This window comes from Nanorana parkeri, unplaced genomic scaffold (assembly GCF_000935625.1).
Source record: "Nanorana parkeri isolate BGI_ZX_2015 unplaced genomic scaffold, ASM93562v1 scaffold1230, whole genome shotgun sequence".
Lineage (NCBI taxonomy): Eukaryota > Metazoa > Chordata > Amphibia > Anura > Dicroglossidae > Nanorana > Nanorana parkeri.
This window is the reverse complement of record NW_017307498.1, coordinates 201,071-215,586: the sequence shown is the minus strand read 5'-3', so window position 1 is coordinate 215,586 and position 14,516 is coordinate 201,071. Positions and strand designations below refer to the sequence as shown.

At 40.6% G+C, this 14,516-nt stretch overlaps 1 protein-coding gene across 1 annotated transcript in view; it reads right to left on the bottom strand.

The window, feature by feature from the left end:
* LOC108797120 (amiloride-sensitive sodium channel subunit gamma-2-like) overlaps positions 1 to 6,524 on the bottom strand; it is a gene marked incomplete at its 5' end in the record, with an annotated part of 29,872 nt that extends 23,348 nt beyond the window's left edge. Inside the window, one exon of the mRNA XM_018568694.1 lies at positions 6,352 to 6,524. Within this exon, the coding sequence (XP_018424196.1) occupies positions 6,352 to 6,524 (173 nt within the window). The remainder of the gene's footprint in view (positions 1 to 6,351) is intronic.
* Between the last annotated feature and the right edge of the window lie 7,992 nt (positions 6,525 to 14,516).

Genomic DNA, 14,516 nt, shown 5'->3' with positions numbered 1-14,516 from the left:
TATATACATATATAGTAATAAAGGTAAGTATGAAATATTTCATATTAATCATATTAATATTAATCCAGAGTAGGTATAAAGGCACTCAAGGGTCTTACAGCAGAAATAATTCAAGCATCAGCATGATATTGTCAACGTTTCAATAGAGCTCAGTCCATATTTCTCAAGACACTTAAACAAAGAACCAAACAGAATTATAAACCCCAAACCTTACCCACCAACAACCGTGGTAATGACATCACACAGTGCAAAGGTAGAAAGACAAATGCCGGGTCGAGGTCAGAGAAAGAGCACAAAAAGAACAAATCATTATAACCCTTAAAAAAAACAACTGCTGCATCCTGGCTAACAAGGAAGTATACAAAAGAAGCTAATACATAAAAAAATAGCAAATGCAAAAATTGTGGAAAAAACAGGACATACCTGTGACACAAAATGGCCACCAATTCACATGGTAAATAAAAGGCAGGAACCGACCACCCAAAATAAGCAACATGGCATATGAAAGTAACAAAAATAGGGCTAGGGGAACATAGTGGCAAAGGGCCACAAGTGAAAGATAGCGAGTTCCAGACCTTGACCGATCTAACTGAGAAGAAACCCCTTCGCCCCTTGTGCTGAAATTTTTTCTCCACCAATTTTAAGTAGTGGCCTCTCGTCCTCCTCATCAAGTTAATTGTAAAAAGTTTGCTGCTAATGTTACTTTCCCCGGTAAACATTTTATACATGAAACTAATGTCCCCCCTTAATCTCCTTACTTCCAAGGAGAACATGTTTAATTTTAGTAGCCTTGTCTCATAACTCAGGTCCCCTTTATGATTTTGGTTGCCCTCCTCTGGACCCTCTCCAGTTCAAGGACATCCCCCCTGTTCACTGGTGCCAAAAACTGGACCGCATACTCCAGATGAGGCCGAACCAGTGATCTATAAAATGGCAGAATTACGGACTTGTCCCTGCAAAACATTCCTCTCTTAATACAGGAAAGGACTCTGCTAGCTTTGTTTACCGCCGCCTGACACTGCGAGCTATTTTTCAGCCTGTGGTCTACAATAACCCCCAAATCTGTTTCCCTTTCGGACTTTCCGAGGGGAGGTCCCATTAGTGTGTAATCCGTTTTTGTTGTTTTTAACCTCAAAGTGCACAACTCTACATTTATCTATTTATCTACATTAAACCTCATCTGCCATCTGGTTGCCCACTCCCATATTTTATCCAGATCCCCCTGTAATGTTATAGCGTCAGTTTCAGTGACTATTCTAAATGGCTTGGCCAGCTGATTTGAAAAATGTTCCGGAGGGCTTGGCAGCGAAAGGGTTAAACAGCATGGGGCCCAGCACAGACCCCTGCGGAACTCCGCTCATGACCCTAGCCCAATCCGAGAAGGTGCCATTTATCGATACTCTTTGTACCCGTTCCTGTAGCCAGTTCTCTATCCATGTACACATTAATTCGTCTATGCCCATAGACATCAGCGTGTATAGTAAACGTTTATGAGGTACTGTGTCAAATGCTTTAGCAAAGTCCAAGTATACCACATCCACCGGCCTCCCTCCGTCCAGATCTCTACTTACCTCTTTGTAAAAAGTTAGCAGGTTAGTCTGACAAGAACGGTCTTTCTGAAATCCATGCTGGTTGTCATTTACTATGCCATTATCCTGAACAAATTCTACTAAGTGGTCCTTAATCATGCCCTCTAACACTTTACAAACCACCGATGTTAGACTAACCGGTCTGTAGTTTCCCGGTTGGCATCTGAACCCTTTTTGAACATTGGAACTACCGTAGCCCTCCGCCTGTCAATTGGCACTCTGCCAGTCATTAAGGAATCTTTAAAAATTATGAATAATGGTCCCGCTATAACCTGGTTTAGTTCTTTAAGTACCTTGGGGTGCAGGTTAGCTGGTCCTAATGCTTTATTTACATTAAGTAGTTATAGTCTGTGTTGTATCTCATTGTTTGTCAACCACTGTGGAATATTTTGAGATGAACTATGTGCGTTCTTATCTACATCAAACACGTCTTTTTCCTGAGTGTATACTGAGGAGAAAAAGGTATTCAATGTCTCGGCCCTCTCCCTGTCATTTGTGATTAACTCCCCTTTATCATCCATTAATGGGCCTATCTTTCTTACTCTTTTACTATTTATGTACTGGTAAAAAAAAGTTTGGATTCTTTTTACCAACAGTGGCGATATGTTTTTCACACTCTATTTTAGCTTCCCCAATTATTTTCTTGCATCTTTTGTTACATTCTTTGTAATTAGCGAACGCCAATGACGTCCCTTCCATCTTATATTTTACAAATGCCACTCTCTTGTCCTTGATGAGTTGCTTTACTGATCTATTTATCCATACCTGCTTAGTTTTTGATCTTTTAATTTTGTTCCCCAAAGGTATACACTTGGTAATAGCCTTATAATGTAATGTGTTCTTAAAACATTCCCACTTCTAAGGGCTTAGCTGTTGCCTTTACTCTTTTCACTCTGCATATTTTGGAGAAAGAAGGAGTGCGTTTGAAACAACCGAGGAAGCAGATTATTAGGATGGGTTTTACACTTTTGCGCTGAGCGTTATTCTGCATTGAATTAAAGTGCAACTGAAGCCAATTTTTTCAGTTTTGGATAGAGCAGAGAGGGTTTAGAACACACCTGACAGGTTTATATTTTTGTCTGTGTCCCCATTATAGAAATGTACCCTCTCTATTGGTCATGGTGACTGTTATCACACAAAGCAAAGAAAATCCCAGAGTTTGGGGTGCCCCCAGAAGAGTATTAGGCCCCGTTCCCACTGCGCGATATGCAAATCGCGCGTTCGTTGCGCGATTTGCATATTGCGCGACATCGCGAGATTTGCCGCTCGATGTCGCGTTCAAGCTTGAATCGCGGCTAAATCCGCTCCAAAAAGGGTCCTGCTGTAGCGACACACGACCCGCGACAGCAGGACCCTTTGCCCCATTGGATTGCATTGGAGCGCGATATCGCGCGGTAATTTGCCGCGATATCGCGGGAATTACCGCGCAATAAATCGCTCAATGTGAACGGGGTCTTAGATTGGAAACCTTCAGATGGGGATGCTAGTTCTAGTGGCCTTACTGACCACTTGGGATTTCCCTCACTTTGGAGGAATTTCCTCTCACTTCCTGTTGTGCCTATTGGATAGGAAGTGAAGACAAATCTCTTTATGGGACACAGATAGCAAGTAAAAAGCTGACTGGGCTTCAGTTTTCCCAATTTATTATAGGTATTTATATACAGTAGTGCTGATAATTCATGCAGAGCATGCTGCCAGAGTGAGTTCTAACCCTGTACGTCTGGACATGTGATACTCCACATTTATTAATTACAGGTATTTCTATAACACATACAATTTACACAGTGCACTTTCACACCAGTCCCTGCCCTTGAGGAGCTTACAATCTAAGGTCCCTATCTCACATGTATATATACAGGGCAGATTTAGACAGGAGCCAACTCACTTTCCAACATGTCTTTGAAGTGTGGGTGGAAACCAGAGTACCCCCACACAAACACAGAGAGAACATGCAAACTTCTTGCAGATAGTGACCTGACCAGGATACCCTCAATGCTGCAAGGCAGAAGGGCCAACCACTATATCACTGTGCTGCCCAAACATAGTCAAGCATTTGAATGGGCTGCCTAATGCACTAAATGCACCAGAATGGGTTCAAGCACTGTTTTTTTAGTAAAAGGCGAAAGATTTATTCGATCTGAAGAGAAACCAGAGTATCAAGCACTGTTTTTTTTAATGCAGCACACGGTAGTACCTTATTGCCTGTTGAGGTTTGCTGCAATGAACATCTGTCAGCAAGGTGCGCTGGGGTGGCATTAAGAATTAACAGCACACTAACGTGCAAAATGCGATTTTACACGTATTGACACATTGCACGTGCACAGCCCAACAGTGTGAAACCAGCCTTGCTCAGGAAATGGCAAACTTCACTTAAAAGCCTGTGTTGGGTGCGCAGAATATATAGCCAAGAAGTAACAGATGTGATAATAGAGGAAGAAAATTGTATAAGGAAGATGCCGGCCTTATTAACAGAGTTACACAATGAAAAAAACAGTTGCATGGAGAATCTTCTTTGTACTTAATCCCTCTATTTCTGGTGAAAGCCATCAAGACAATATAATTATGCTGTAAGTGGGGCGTGCACAGCTAATGCTAGTAACTTCTAGCGCCAGAAGCGGGCACGCAGAAAAGACATCTCAAGCTTATCAAAGGAGAATATTAAAACACAGAGACATCTACAGTGGCTAAAAAGCCTTTAAAAGGTGCTGGGTGGTAAGGTGGGGCTTGGGAGAGGTCGCATTCCTCCACTGGCATGTGCTGCTAGGTTTAGGGACCTGCCAGCAGACAAAGTGGTTATCTGAAGAATTATTTCTTGGAATTGTGCAGGCTTGCTGACAAAGGATTTCCATTTGCCGCTTTTAGTAGGCTTGCTTAGTTGGGTATACTGTACATTGTTAAAATTTCATTAAACAAAAACAAAAAAATGTGAGGTACATCTGTTTGATTTTCTAATACTTAATAGGGTCAAATTAACAATTGACTTTGTTCATAGTGATGTAAGAAATTGAAGAAGCAGGATGGAAAATGTTTCTCAAACAAACCAAATTAAAACAGTGGTTTTCATTCGGGAAACTCCATTCATTAACAAACTCGAATGTCAAAATCAAATGAAATTTCAAATGGCATTCGCCACACCATCTTTTTACAGATGGTTCGGAATGGGGGACAATTGGCACTTCTATCTTTGTCCAGCTCTTCTTCTGGGTTCTGATTCTTCGGCCACTTGATTGGCTGGGCCCTGATGATGTAACTCATTAAAGACTTTACTTCCCCTTTATATTGACATGTCATCAACTGTGCATTTTGAAATACTTACGTTCACTTAAGAAAGCATTGCTCCACAATCGCACGGCCACCAGTCATGTGACTACATTTCTAAGCATTTTATAAAGTGATTTCTGCTGAAGAAGAGGATCACAGTTCTGATGGGTTGATCCTCTTATTCAACAAAGATCCCATGACTGGCCACAGTGGAATCCAGGAGTAGTGCTTTCTGCATAGACACTAATTACTTCAGGCATAACCCCTTTCTTTTATCATAGTCTATGTTTGGGATGGGCAGGGTATGGAGGACCCTGGTTAATAGGTGTATCTTTAATAGGCATCTATGGTCAAAAGCTAAAAATAAATCAGTATTTCTATTCAGAATTTCCATGAGTTCTATCCCGCTCCTAATAACCATATCCATCTAGAATTTTGTAAGCCTACCTATTGAAGATGTATTTTCTCAACACAATTTCACACAGCCCTGCGTGCCCTATGCACATTCTGCTGTCACAACTCTCACTAAGCCTGCCATCTGAACCACAACTTAACCTCTGAATAATGAAACATTATCATTGCTTGCTGGAAGCAAGGATGGGATATGTAAAAAAGGCCTGAGATATTTAAAAAATAATTTATAATATAAAAAAAGACATTGAATAATGAAATGAACTGAATATTTAGATCATGCCATTGCTAACTAAGGCTTGTATCCCCATAGTGGGGAAAATAGATGAGCACATGTCCAGACGCCAGAACAGTGTATTATTGTATAGTGTGGCACAGCTATATCCAATTCTGCATACCTGGCTTTATATTTTCAACTTCTTATAATATAAAGCCAGGTATGCAGAATTGGTTATAGCTGTGCCACACTATACAGTGTTCTGGTCTGAAGTCTGGACATGTGCTCATTTTTTCCCCCACTATGGGGATACAAGCCTTAGTTAGCAATGGCATGATAAATATTCATTTCATGTTCATTTCATGTTCATGCTCTTCATAATATTAAGAAACTGACCGAAAATCATGATTTTTTATTGCTTTAGAAAAAATGGGACCTGTCCCTTTAAGAAAAAGTATCAGTAATTGGTATCGGTGAGTACTTGAAAAAGTATCGGTACTCGTACTCGGTCTTAAAAGAGTGGTATCGGAGCATCCCTATTTCTCCCCATCTTCTTTTCCAGAAGTAACTGTAAAAGTATGGCAGACTCCTGGTTCCACCCGGCTTATAGTTGGGCGGATGCTGTTTGCATGGCACTAGTGCCCCTAGGCGGCACTGATGAGTATAGGAATTTCCTTTATTAAGTTTTATGAAAACCTTTGTGTCCCATTGACAATGGTCATCAAGACAAATAGGGAGGATACATCTCCAGTGGTTCCAACCCTTCCCTGTTCTTCCCAAAGTGTGGACCTTTGATACACTTTAAATAAACAATTTTAAATATAGCAGGAAGCCTGGTTAATGTAATTGAATTATGATTTCCTTTCTATTTACCTGGAGTTGCATTCTTGACCATGGAAGTTGCAGAAGATCAGCATGTCCTCCAACTGATGCCCCACCTCAATCTTCTGCTCATCAGGCAACTGGTTAAACTCAGAAGCAAACTTATTGAAGGCGCTGGCATATTGTACAGTCTCATCTGGGAATTCTGCAGAGGAATTGACATGCGATCGATTTCTACGGTGGATCTGTTCTAGACCAGAATCCTGCAGGATCAGAAAATGTGGGTAGCAATCAATATATACAGAAGGACTATCTTGTTTGCCATATACACAATTCTCAGGCAATCCAACCCACTTAACCCCAGATCAGTGCAACCTTCCACCAAGCACAAGCAGAAGCTCAACAAGAAGCAAAAAGAAATGCCGCCAAGGTGAGGGAAATCCCACTCTTAGACAGTTGTCACCAAAACAGGTGTACCTCTTGGAAGCTTTTCCCTCACCTCCTGTGTCTGTGACAACTGTAAAATTGGATTTCTCATCACTTTTTGTCCCAGTGGCAATAGTCATCAGGACAAATAGAGAAGTTAAATCTCCTAAGCAGGAGCACAAGTAGTAAAATAAACAACTTAAAGGTTTTAACTAGGGCTGTGCAAATTAACGATTAATTTCTCAATTAATCGTTAATCTTTTTGATCGATGAACATTTTTTTGATTGATTAAAAATTTAAAAAAAAACTTTCTGCACGAGCGCCAGCCAAGGCATTGGCCTATACACATACAACACAGCAATGAAGTAATAAAATGAACTAGGATCACACTAATCCAGCATGTTATTATTCTGAGTTGCCCCACTCAAGCGGCGGCCATATTGAGTGGGGCACGTGAGATGAATAACGTGCTGGATTAGTGTGATCCTAGTTCGTTTTATTACTTCATTGCTGTGCTGTATGTGTATAGGCCAATGTAGTTGGATCTGTATGTGCGTTATAATTAATCAAAATTAATCGATTAATCCATTTTAAAAAACTTCGATTAATCGAACACGAAAATTGTAATCATTACCAGCCCTAGTTTTAACCCTTCCCTAAAAAATAGCAGCACAAGATGCCGATCAGTTTTTCACTAGAGTCTCTCCCATCCTATGGAACTCTACCCCAACCTGTCCATCTATCTCCCACACTGACTGCCTTTAGGCGTTCCCTAAAGACTAATTTCTTCAGGGAAGCCTATCCCACCTCAACCTAACCACTGAACTATCACTTTCTCAAAGAATTCATCCCCACACAGCTATCTCCTCATGTATCACTTGCCCCTCCCTTTTAGATTGTAAGCCCTCACAGGCAGGGCCCTCCTTACCATCTTGTCTTGAACTGTATTATGTAATATCTTCCTTATATTGTAAAGCGCTGCGCAAACTGTTGGTGCTATATAAATCCTGTTTAATAATAATAATGTGCTGACAAAAAGCATGCTGATGGGAAGAGAGAACAGAATACCAGAGAGATTAGCTTATCTCTGTGCTCCTTCTCCTTTCACTGCCCAGCCATAGGTGGGGCTGGTCCTAGAGGACCTGGGCTCAGAGAAAGTTGGTTAAATAATGCTGGCAATCAGACTGGGGACGTCAAGTGGCAGAAAAGTACTGTGGGGACAATCCCTAGATTGTAGCAAACGCTGGTTTTGTTTTTTTATCTTTCAATGGACTATTTAGTTTTATCTTCTTATTTTTGGGGTTCTGCTTTAATGTAGTTTCAAAGGTCCTTGTTAATACGGTTAAAGCTACAGCTTTATTTTAATAAAGCCCTGTTGATCCTGCTTTGCGGGTCCTTGTAAAGGCACTTCCTGTTCAGGAGACAGTAGATGATCTGACGGTTCAGAATACCATGTGTCATATCATAGACACATGGTGATAATTTACAATTTTTAGTTTTGAGGTCAAATGTTATGATCCTTCAATCAGTTAAATTACCTTAAACCCCTAAGTAGTCCCTGAATTTCATTTGAAAACTTGCTTCTGGAACAACCTAATTCACACTTATAAATGTACATATCATAATCCTAGGTAAAATATGTAGATTTCTCCATTAAATGGCCAATATTAACCAATGGCTTATAATATACATTTTGACAACATGTATGTGTAAGAGTAAGTGAAAACTAAAGATATTACATTCAGGTTAGTAAGGAGGAACATTTTCCAGTATGCAGTACAGTAGTCCTAGATAAAGCTGGCCATACAATGGTAGATTTTCTTACAAACGTTGATATGAAAAATCTGGTAGACTTGACGAATGTCGTTTGAAATTTCATTTGATTTAAAATGTTGATTTTGGGATAAATGGAGTTCCCCGGATAAAAACCACGTTCACTGTTAGAATTTCATTCGCTCAAGAAACATTGTGCATCCCGCTCCTTCAATTTTATTTCATCACTGAGAACAAAATCGATCATCGACTTGACCTCATTAAATTCAAGGATTTTTTTAAAACGAAATTCTACAGGTGTCTAGTCAGCTTTAGAAAAGTACTAAGCGTCATTTGGTGCCTCCTTTTGCCTTTTTACCTTACACAGACAGAAAGCATTACAGGAAATATAGTTACCTTAAAGTAGGAGTAGGTAACGTCGGCATTGCAGCTGTGGTAATACTACAACTCCCATCATGCTTCTGGGAATCAGATCAGGCCTGCGGCTGCAAGCCTTGCATGCCTCATGGCACTTTCACCACAGTTGAAGTACCAATGTTGCCTACCTGTACCTTAAGGAACATGTGAAATATGGGAGCTGCTATTGCAGTGGGGCTGTATTCTGATCCTCTCTTCACTTCTTATTCGGTTATTGGACCCAAAACAAGCAAGCTGGTCAGGAGTCCTGACATTTCCCTGACTGTGTCAATAAGTAGTGAAACAAGGATAAAGATGACAGCCCTACCATCTTTAAAAATAAGTTCACAAAAGCAGCTCCAATTTTTCATTTTACCAACAGGAATTCTTCAAGTTCTGTACAGCTTTGAGAGCATTTAGATACATAACTATCAATGTTAGTAGCAGCTTTTCCACCCAATGTAGCAGTTCTGTTGTGGAGTTTAGTAGTCTTTTTAAAGAGAACCTGTAAAGAAATGATTAAACTGCCACTCCCAACTTGTTTTGAAAGGCATAAGCTTCCAATGGTGTTATCCTGATTCATGCCCCTCAACGTTCTGACATGAGAAAGAGGGACACCTTCTAGCACAATGTATTTAGCCAATGAGCACACCCTACCTCGCCCTAGTTATGCATGCCATACATTTTTGGTAAAACCCAGAATTGTTGTTCCCCACCATTACTTTTACATTGTATTGGCTTTTCAAAATAGCCAGCAAGATGATCAAGAAAGAGGGTGAAGGTTTTAGTGCATAATACCGCTTCATAAATATCTGTACATCACACCAAAAAGAGGGACAATTGAGGAGGAAAGAGGGACAGAGGGCTTTGGTTCCAAAGACTGGGAGGTATGCTCATCCTGTCTTCACCATGAAATAAGCCACTGACCTGGAAGCAGCATTCAGGTTCAGATTTCACTGGATGCAATTTGTTTTGGATCAGTTACTCATTTAGTAGTCAAGGACAATGATGACCCAGAGCTGACACAAAAGAACCTGTTGGTGGCAGTACTCTTTATTCATTGAGACATATATCCAAAAGTACACATACACACACACTTGCATAAGCTTTCAAGAAACCATCCTAATTCTTCAAACTCCCTAAGAAGTCAGCCTTCAAATTGGGCAAAGTCCTACAGAAAACAGGCAGACCGGGGTGACTGGGGCTTAAAACAACCATTCCAACAGCCATTTTTAAAACATTGGGATATACACAGATGCACCTTCTTTCTGTGACTTCCTCTATCTTACACACACTCTTATCAATGAACACATGAGGACAGAAGAAGATTTCACCTGTAGCGAGGTGGCCATAGCGAAGCTCTTCCTTATGGCCGAAAGTTTAACACTGTTCAGATTGCAGATGGTGACCGCTGGAAATTTTAGTTTGGCGCTTGAGATAAGCATGATCTTCTCGTGTGACGGGTAGGTGTAGTAGGTCATGACCATCTGAGTACACTGCCACAGAGCACAGGACAGGGCAAACGTCACAAAGAATAGCCAAACCAGGCGCCGAAACCAGTGCCTGGACCGAAAGATGTTAGGGATACCGTGAGCCGAGGTGTGTTGGAGGATAGTCCGGCCTAAATTCCTTAGTGTGGTGGCATCGTAGGACGACGTCAATACCTTCATCTCTGGGTAGCCCATTGTCACCTCGTGTCACGGAGACAGGAACCGAAGTGCCAGCTAGCCAGCTTAAATACCTTATCTGAACCAACCTGGAAGGCTCTTAAAAATACAGCAGCTCTAATGCCCAAAGGTATAAGGACCTCTAATCCATATTTCCTTTTGTTGCGATGACCTGTTACCTTAGTAACAACCTCAATAATGATCTCATTATACTTCTAAGTCAAAGACAGCCTTTAAGATGATACTTCTGAGGACCAATTAAAAGAATGCTGAGCATTTTATAATACCAGCTATACTGAGCCCTTGAATTCTATTGAAAAATGTATTGATTTGACATCACATATTCTGCTGTCTTGTATGTTGTGCAGACATCTCTCATACACAGAAGCTTTAAGTTGGTTTAGAATTGGAGAAAGGCTAACACAGAAGCCCAGTACCTGCACTGCGTCAGCACTGAGTGATTGCAGAACTCACACAGAGCAGAGAAATCTCCCATTGCATCTTTGGAAAGGCATAGGCATGTTTTAATGGCTCTTATAGAGAAGCACACTCAAGCACAAATCCGTTGCGGTCACTAATTGGTTGACCAATTTTCCTCCTGGCTCCTTAGATATTTTGATTAAATTTGAGGAGCTTGGTGGTGCATGCCCAAGCCTCGTTGTTGCCTGCAGGATTGACCCTACTGTGCCTAATGGGAAATCAGACCCTGATTGCAGGTCTACAAGCTTAAAAATCTCTTTTACAAACAAAAGTCTTTTTTAGTGTTTTGCCTGGCTAAAAATTTAATATGGTGGCTTTTTTCAAATATTATACTGTACTTCTGATTAGGAGGGATTCCGGGTCCCTGTAATTCTCCCTGTACTTGCCAAAAAAGTAATGTGAGGGTTGTAAAGTGTATGGCCACCTTTACCCAACCAGTCAGAGAACAGCTGTCATTTTCCTGGCCCAATTGCGAGAAGCATCTCTTAATGCTTAGATGAATGAAACAGGAGATGGGATTAGTTGCTGTATGAAAAAGTGAATGATCTTCTTTCAAACACTTTGGTAAGTATCAGCTGATCTTCAAAAGATGATGAAAATCTAGAGAACTCTAATGCCTCATTAACACTGGGCGATCTGGTATTCCTGCGACAAGAACCTACAAATTCATGCAACAGGAATCCCAGGTGTCTTGTTCAGATGCAGCCACTGTACCCATTAAAGTGAATGACATTTGTCAGCGGCAGTCCGCATGTAATTGTACAATTGTACATGGATTGATTACATGTGGTTTGGGATAGATGATTTTAGCTGGATGCATCTATCCTGCATCCAGTGATAGTCTTCTATTCCAAACCGCATGTAAACATACCATGTACGATTTCATGTGGACAGCCACTGACCGATGTGGCCACTGTCACCTTGTCATTAACGTCAATGGGCTGCAACAGTGGCCGCATCTGAATGGGACACCTTGGATTCCGCCTTCAGAAATCTGTAGGTTCTTGCAGCAGGAATTCCAGAACGCCTAGTGTGAACAGGGCCTAACCAAATGAAAATACCCTTGACTGACCAAATAAAGACTATCCTCCTCCGCCATGATATGATATCTAAGCTACAGACACGGTGAAACACAAAACAGGATGAACAAACAGACAGCGCCTTCTCCTCGTATAATACTGTTTATTAAATAAAGGATTGAGAATTGACATAAAACACTACTCACATAATTAAATCCGGATGGAGGAATGTAGCAATGTTTTATTAATTGTACTACATAAGCACTACAGACTGCTACTACATACTGCTTAATTTCTATTGATTAGGTGAGGGTGATCAGCTGCATCTGATTGATTGGTTTTGGTTATGGTCACATGGTGCTCACCCACTCTGGTGGGATCTGCTTTGTATCATTTCTCCATCCGCATTTGATTATGTGAGTAGTGTTTTATGTCAATTCTCACTTCTTTATTTAATAAACGGTATTATACGAGGAGAAGGCGCTGTCTGTTTGCCCCGCAAGGCACAGTGCCTTGTGGGGCACTCAGCATGCAAACAGCCCACCGAACGTCCTGACAGTTCGCCGAACACACGAACTCCCGATGTTCGAGTCGAACTCATGTTTGGCTTGAACATCAAGCCCATCACTAATGATAATGGCAGCCTTCCTACGTTTGATGTTGGAGAACATTTCATTGGGAGCCTGCTGAGCGCTGTGGTGTGCAGTTTTCTGGAATTGCTGGACAAAACAGGATGAGCAGTGCCTGGTAAAGGGCTTTGTGCTTGACTTTGTCAAAACATCTGTGGCCTTATAAACCATTTTGAAGGAAAAACTACATGGTGGAGGTGTGGTTGTTTGTTTTTGGACTTCTAAGTCTCTTCAGTTCTTCAGTGTAATTCTGATGGTATTGTTTTACAAATAAATACTTGATGCAATGTGCACCATGACACAGGATTCACAAACAATTATAAAAAAAAAAATAACACAGCAGAAGGTGTTTGCCTTCAGACTCTCTATCGCTGATTGAACTTCACTGACATCTGAACAAAGCAGGCAGGCAGTGAGTGAGGAGGAGGAGTCATTGCTCTGACTGTTTACAAGCATATGTAAATTTCCCCTTGAACTATTGAACACGGTAAACAACAGGCTTTTCTCACTATTACAGAAAAGAATAGCCTGAAAATAATGCGAAACAGAACCTAGAGCTACATCTGATGGCTTCAAATGAAAGTTAATTTAAAAAATACAGTTGTTTTTTTCCAATGCTTACAATAATAAATAAATAAAATGTATGCAAAATCACCATATATTCCTTCTAAGCCCTCTGGAAAGTGTGTGACTGTGTTATTGAAGTGTTCTTTGTTAGATCTGAACTTGTTTTTAAGTATGTTTTAATGAACCCTTTCCTGTAAATAAATAAGGATAATCCCCAAAGCTGACCTATTTTATTGACAACTAGGTGAGGTGATAATCAATAAGGTAGTGTGCACTGAGGCTGGAGATCAGAGCTCTGCCTTCTGTGGATTTTGTGCTGGGAAAGCTGCCAAGTGATCTGGAGTCAGTGCTTATAAACTCCTTTAAAGTGGGGCACTAAAAAAGAATTGTAAAACCGGTATATAATGAAAGTAAATGTGTCATAAGAGACACACGGTGGCTGCGATAGATAGATAGATAGATAGATAGATAGATAGATAGATAGATAGATAGATAGATAGATAGATAGATAGATTGTTCGAAGAACATTCGAAATTTGGTAGAAGATTTTTCTAAATTATTATCTAAATTAACGAAATTCTAACCGTAAAGTGATTTCCATTAGGGCAAAATCATACATATTGTAATTCAAGTAGCAGGTCTGGCCGAAATGTAAAGGCTTTCCGGAGAAATTAGTTGAATCAATAATGCCAAGATCAAGTACCAACAAATTATTTTTCAGAATTTCGAACCAACATTGAAAAGAAACTGTTCTGTTATATGGCCTTTCATTGATTCCTGTCCCCCAGGGCAGTACCCAAATCCCCATACACTTTTTATGGCCAATAACTTGCACATAAGCCTTAAAAAAGGGGACATTTGATTTTACGAGTTCTGGTACCATAGACTTGCATTGAGTTCTAAGTTCTTGTAAGAACTTTTTCCCTTTTCTAAAGCTCTTGTTAGAACCGAACTTAGGTGTGTTCAACCCATCACTAATTTCACGAAAAAATAAGGTCATCTGCCTACCTGATTATACTGAATGACCAGGATTTTCCCATCAATGGATTTTTTCTTCCCTGATGGTACGGGCATATTCCAAGATGACAATCCCAGGATTCATCAGGTTCAAATTGTGAAGGAGTGGTTCAGGGAGCATGAGACATAATTTTCACACCTGGATTGGCCACCACAGAGTCCAGACCTTAACCCCATTGAGAATTTTTGGGATGTGCTGGAGAAGACTTTACGCTGTGGTCCGACTCTCCCATGAGAACAA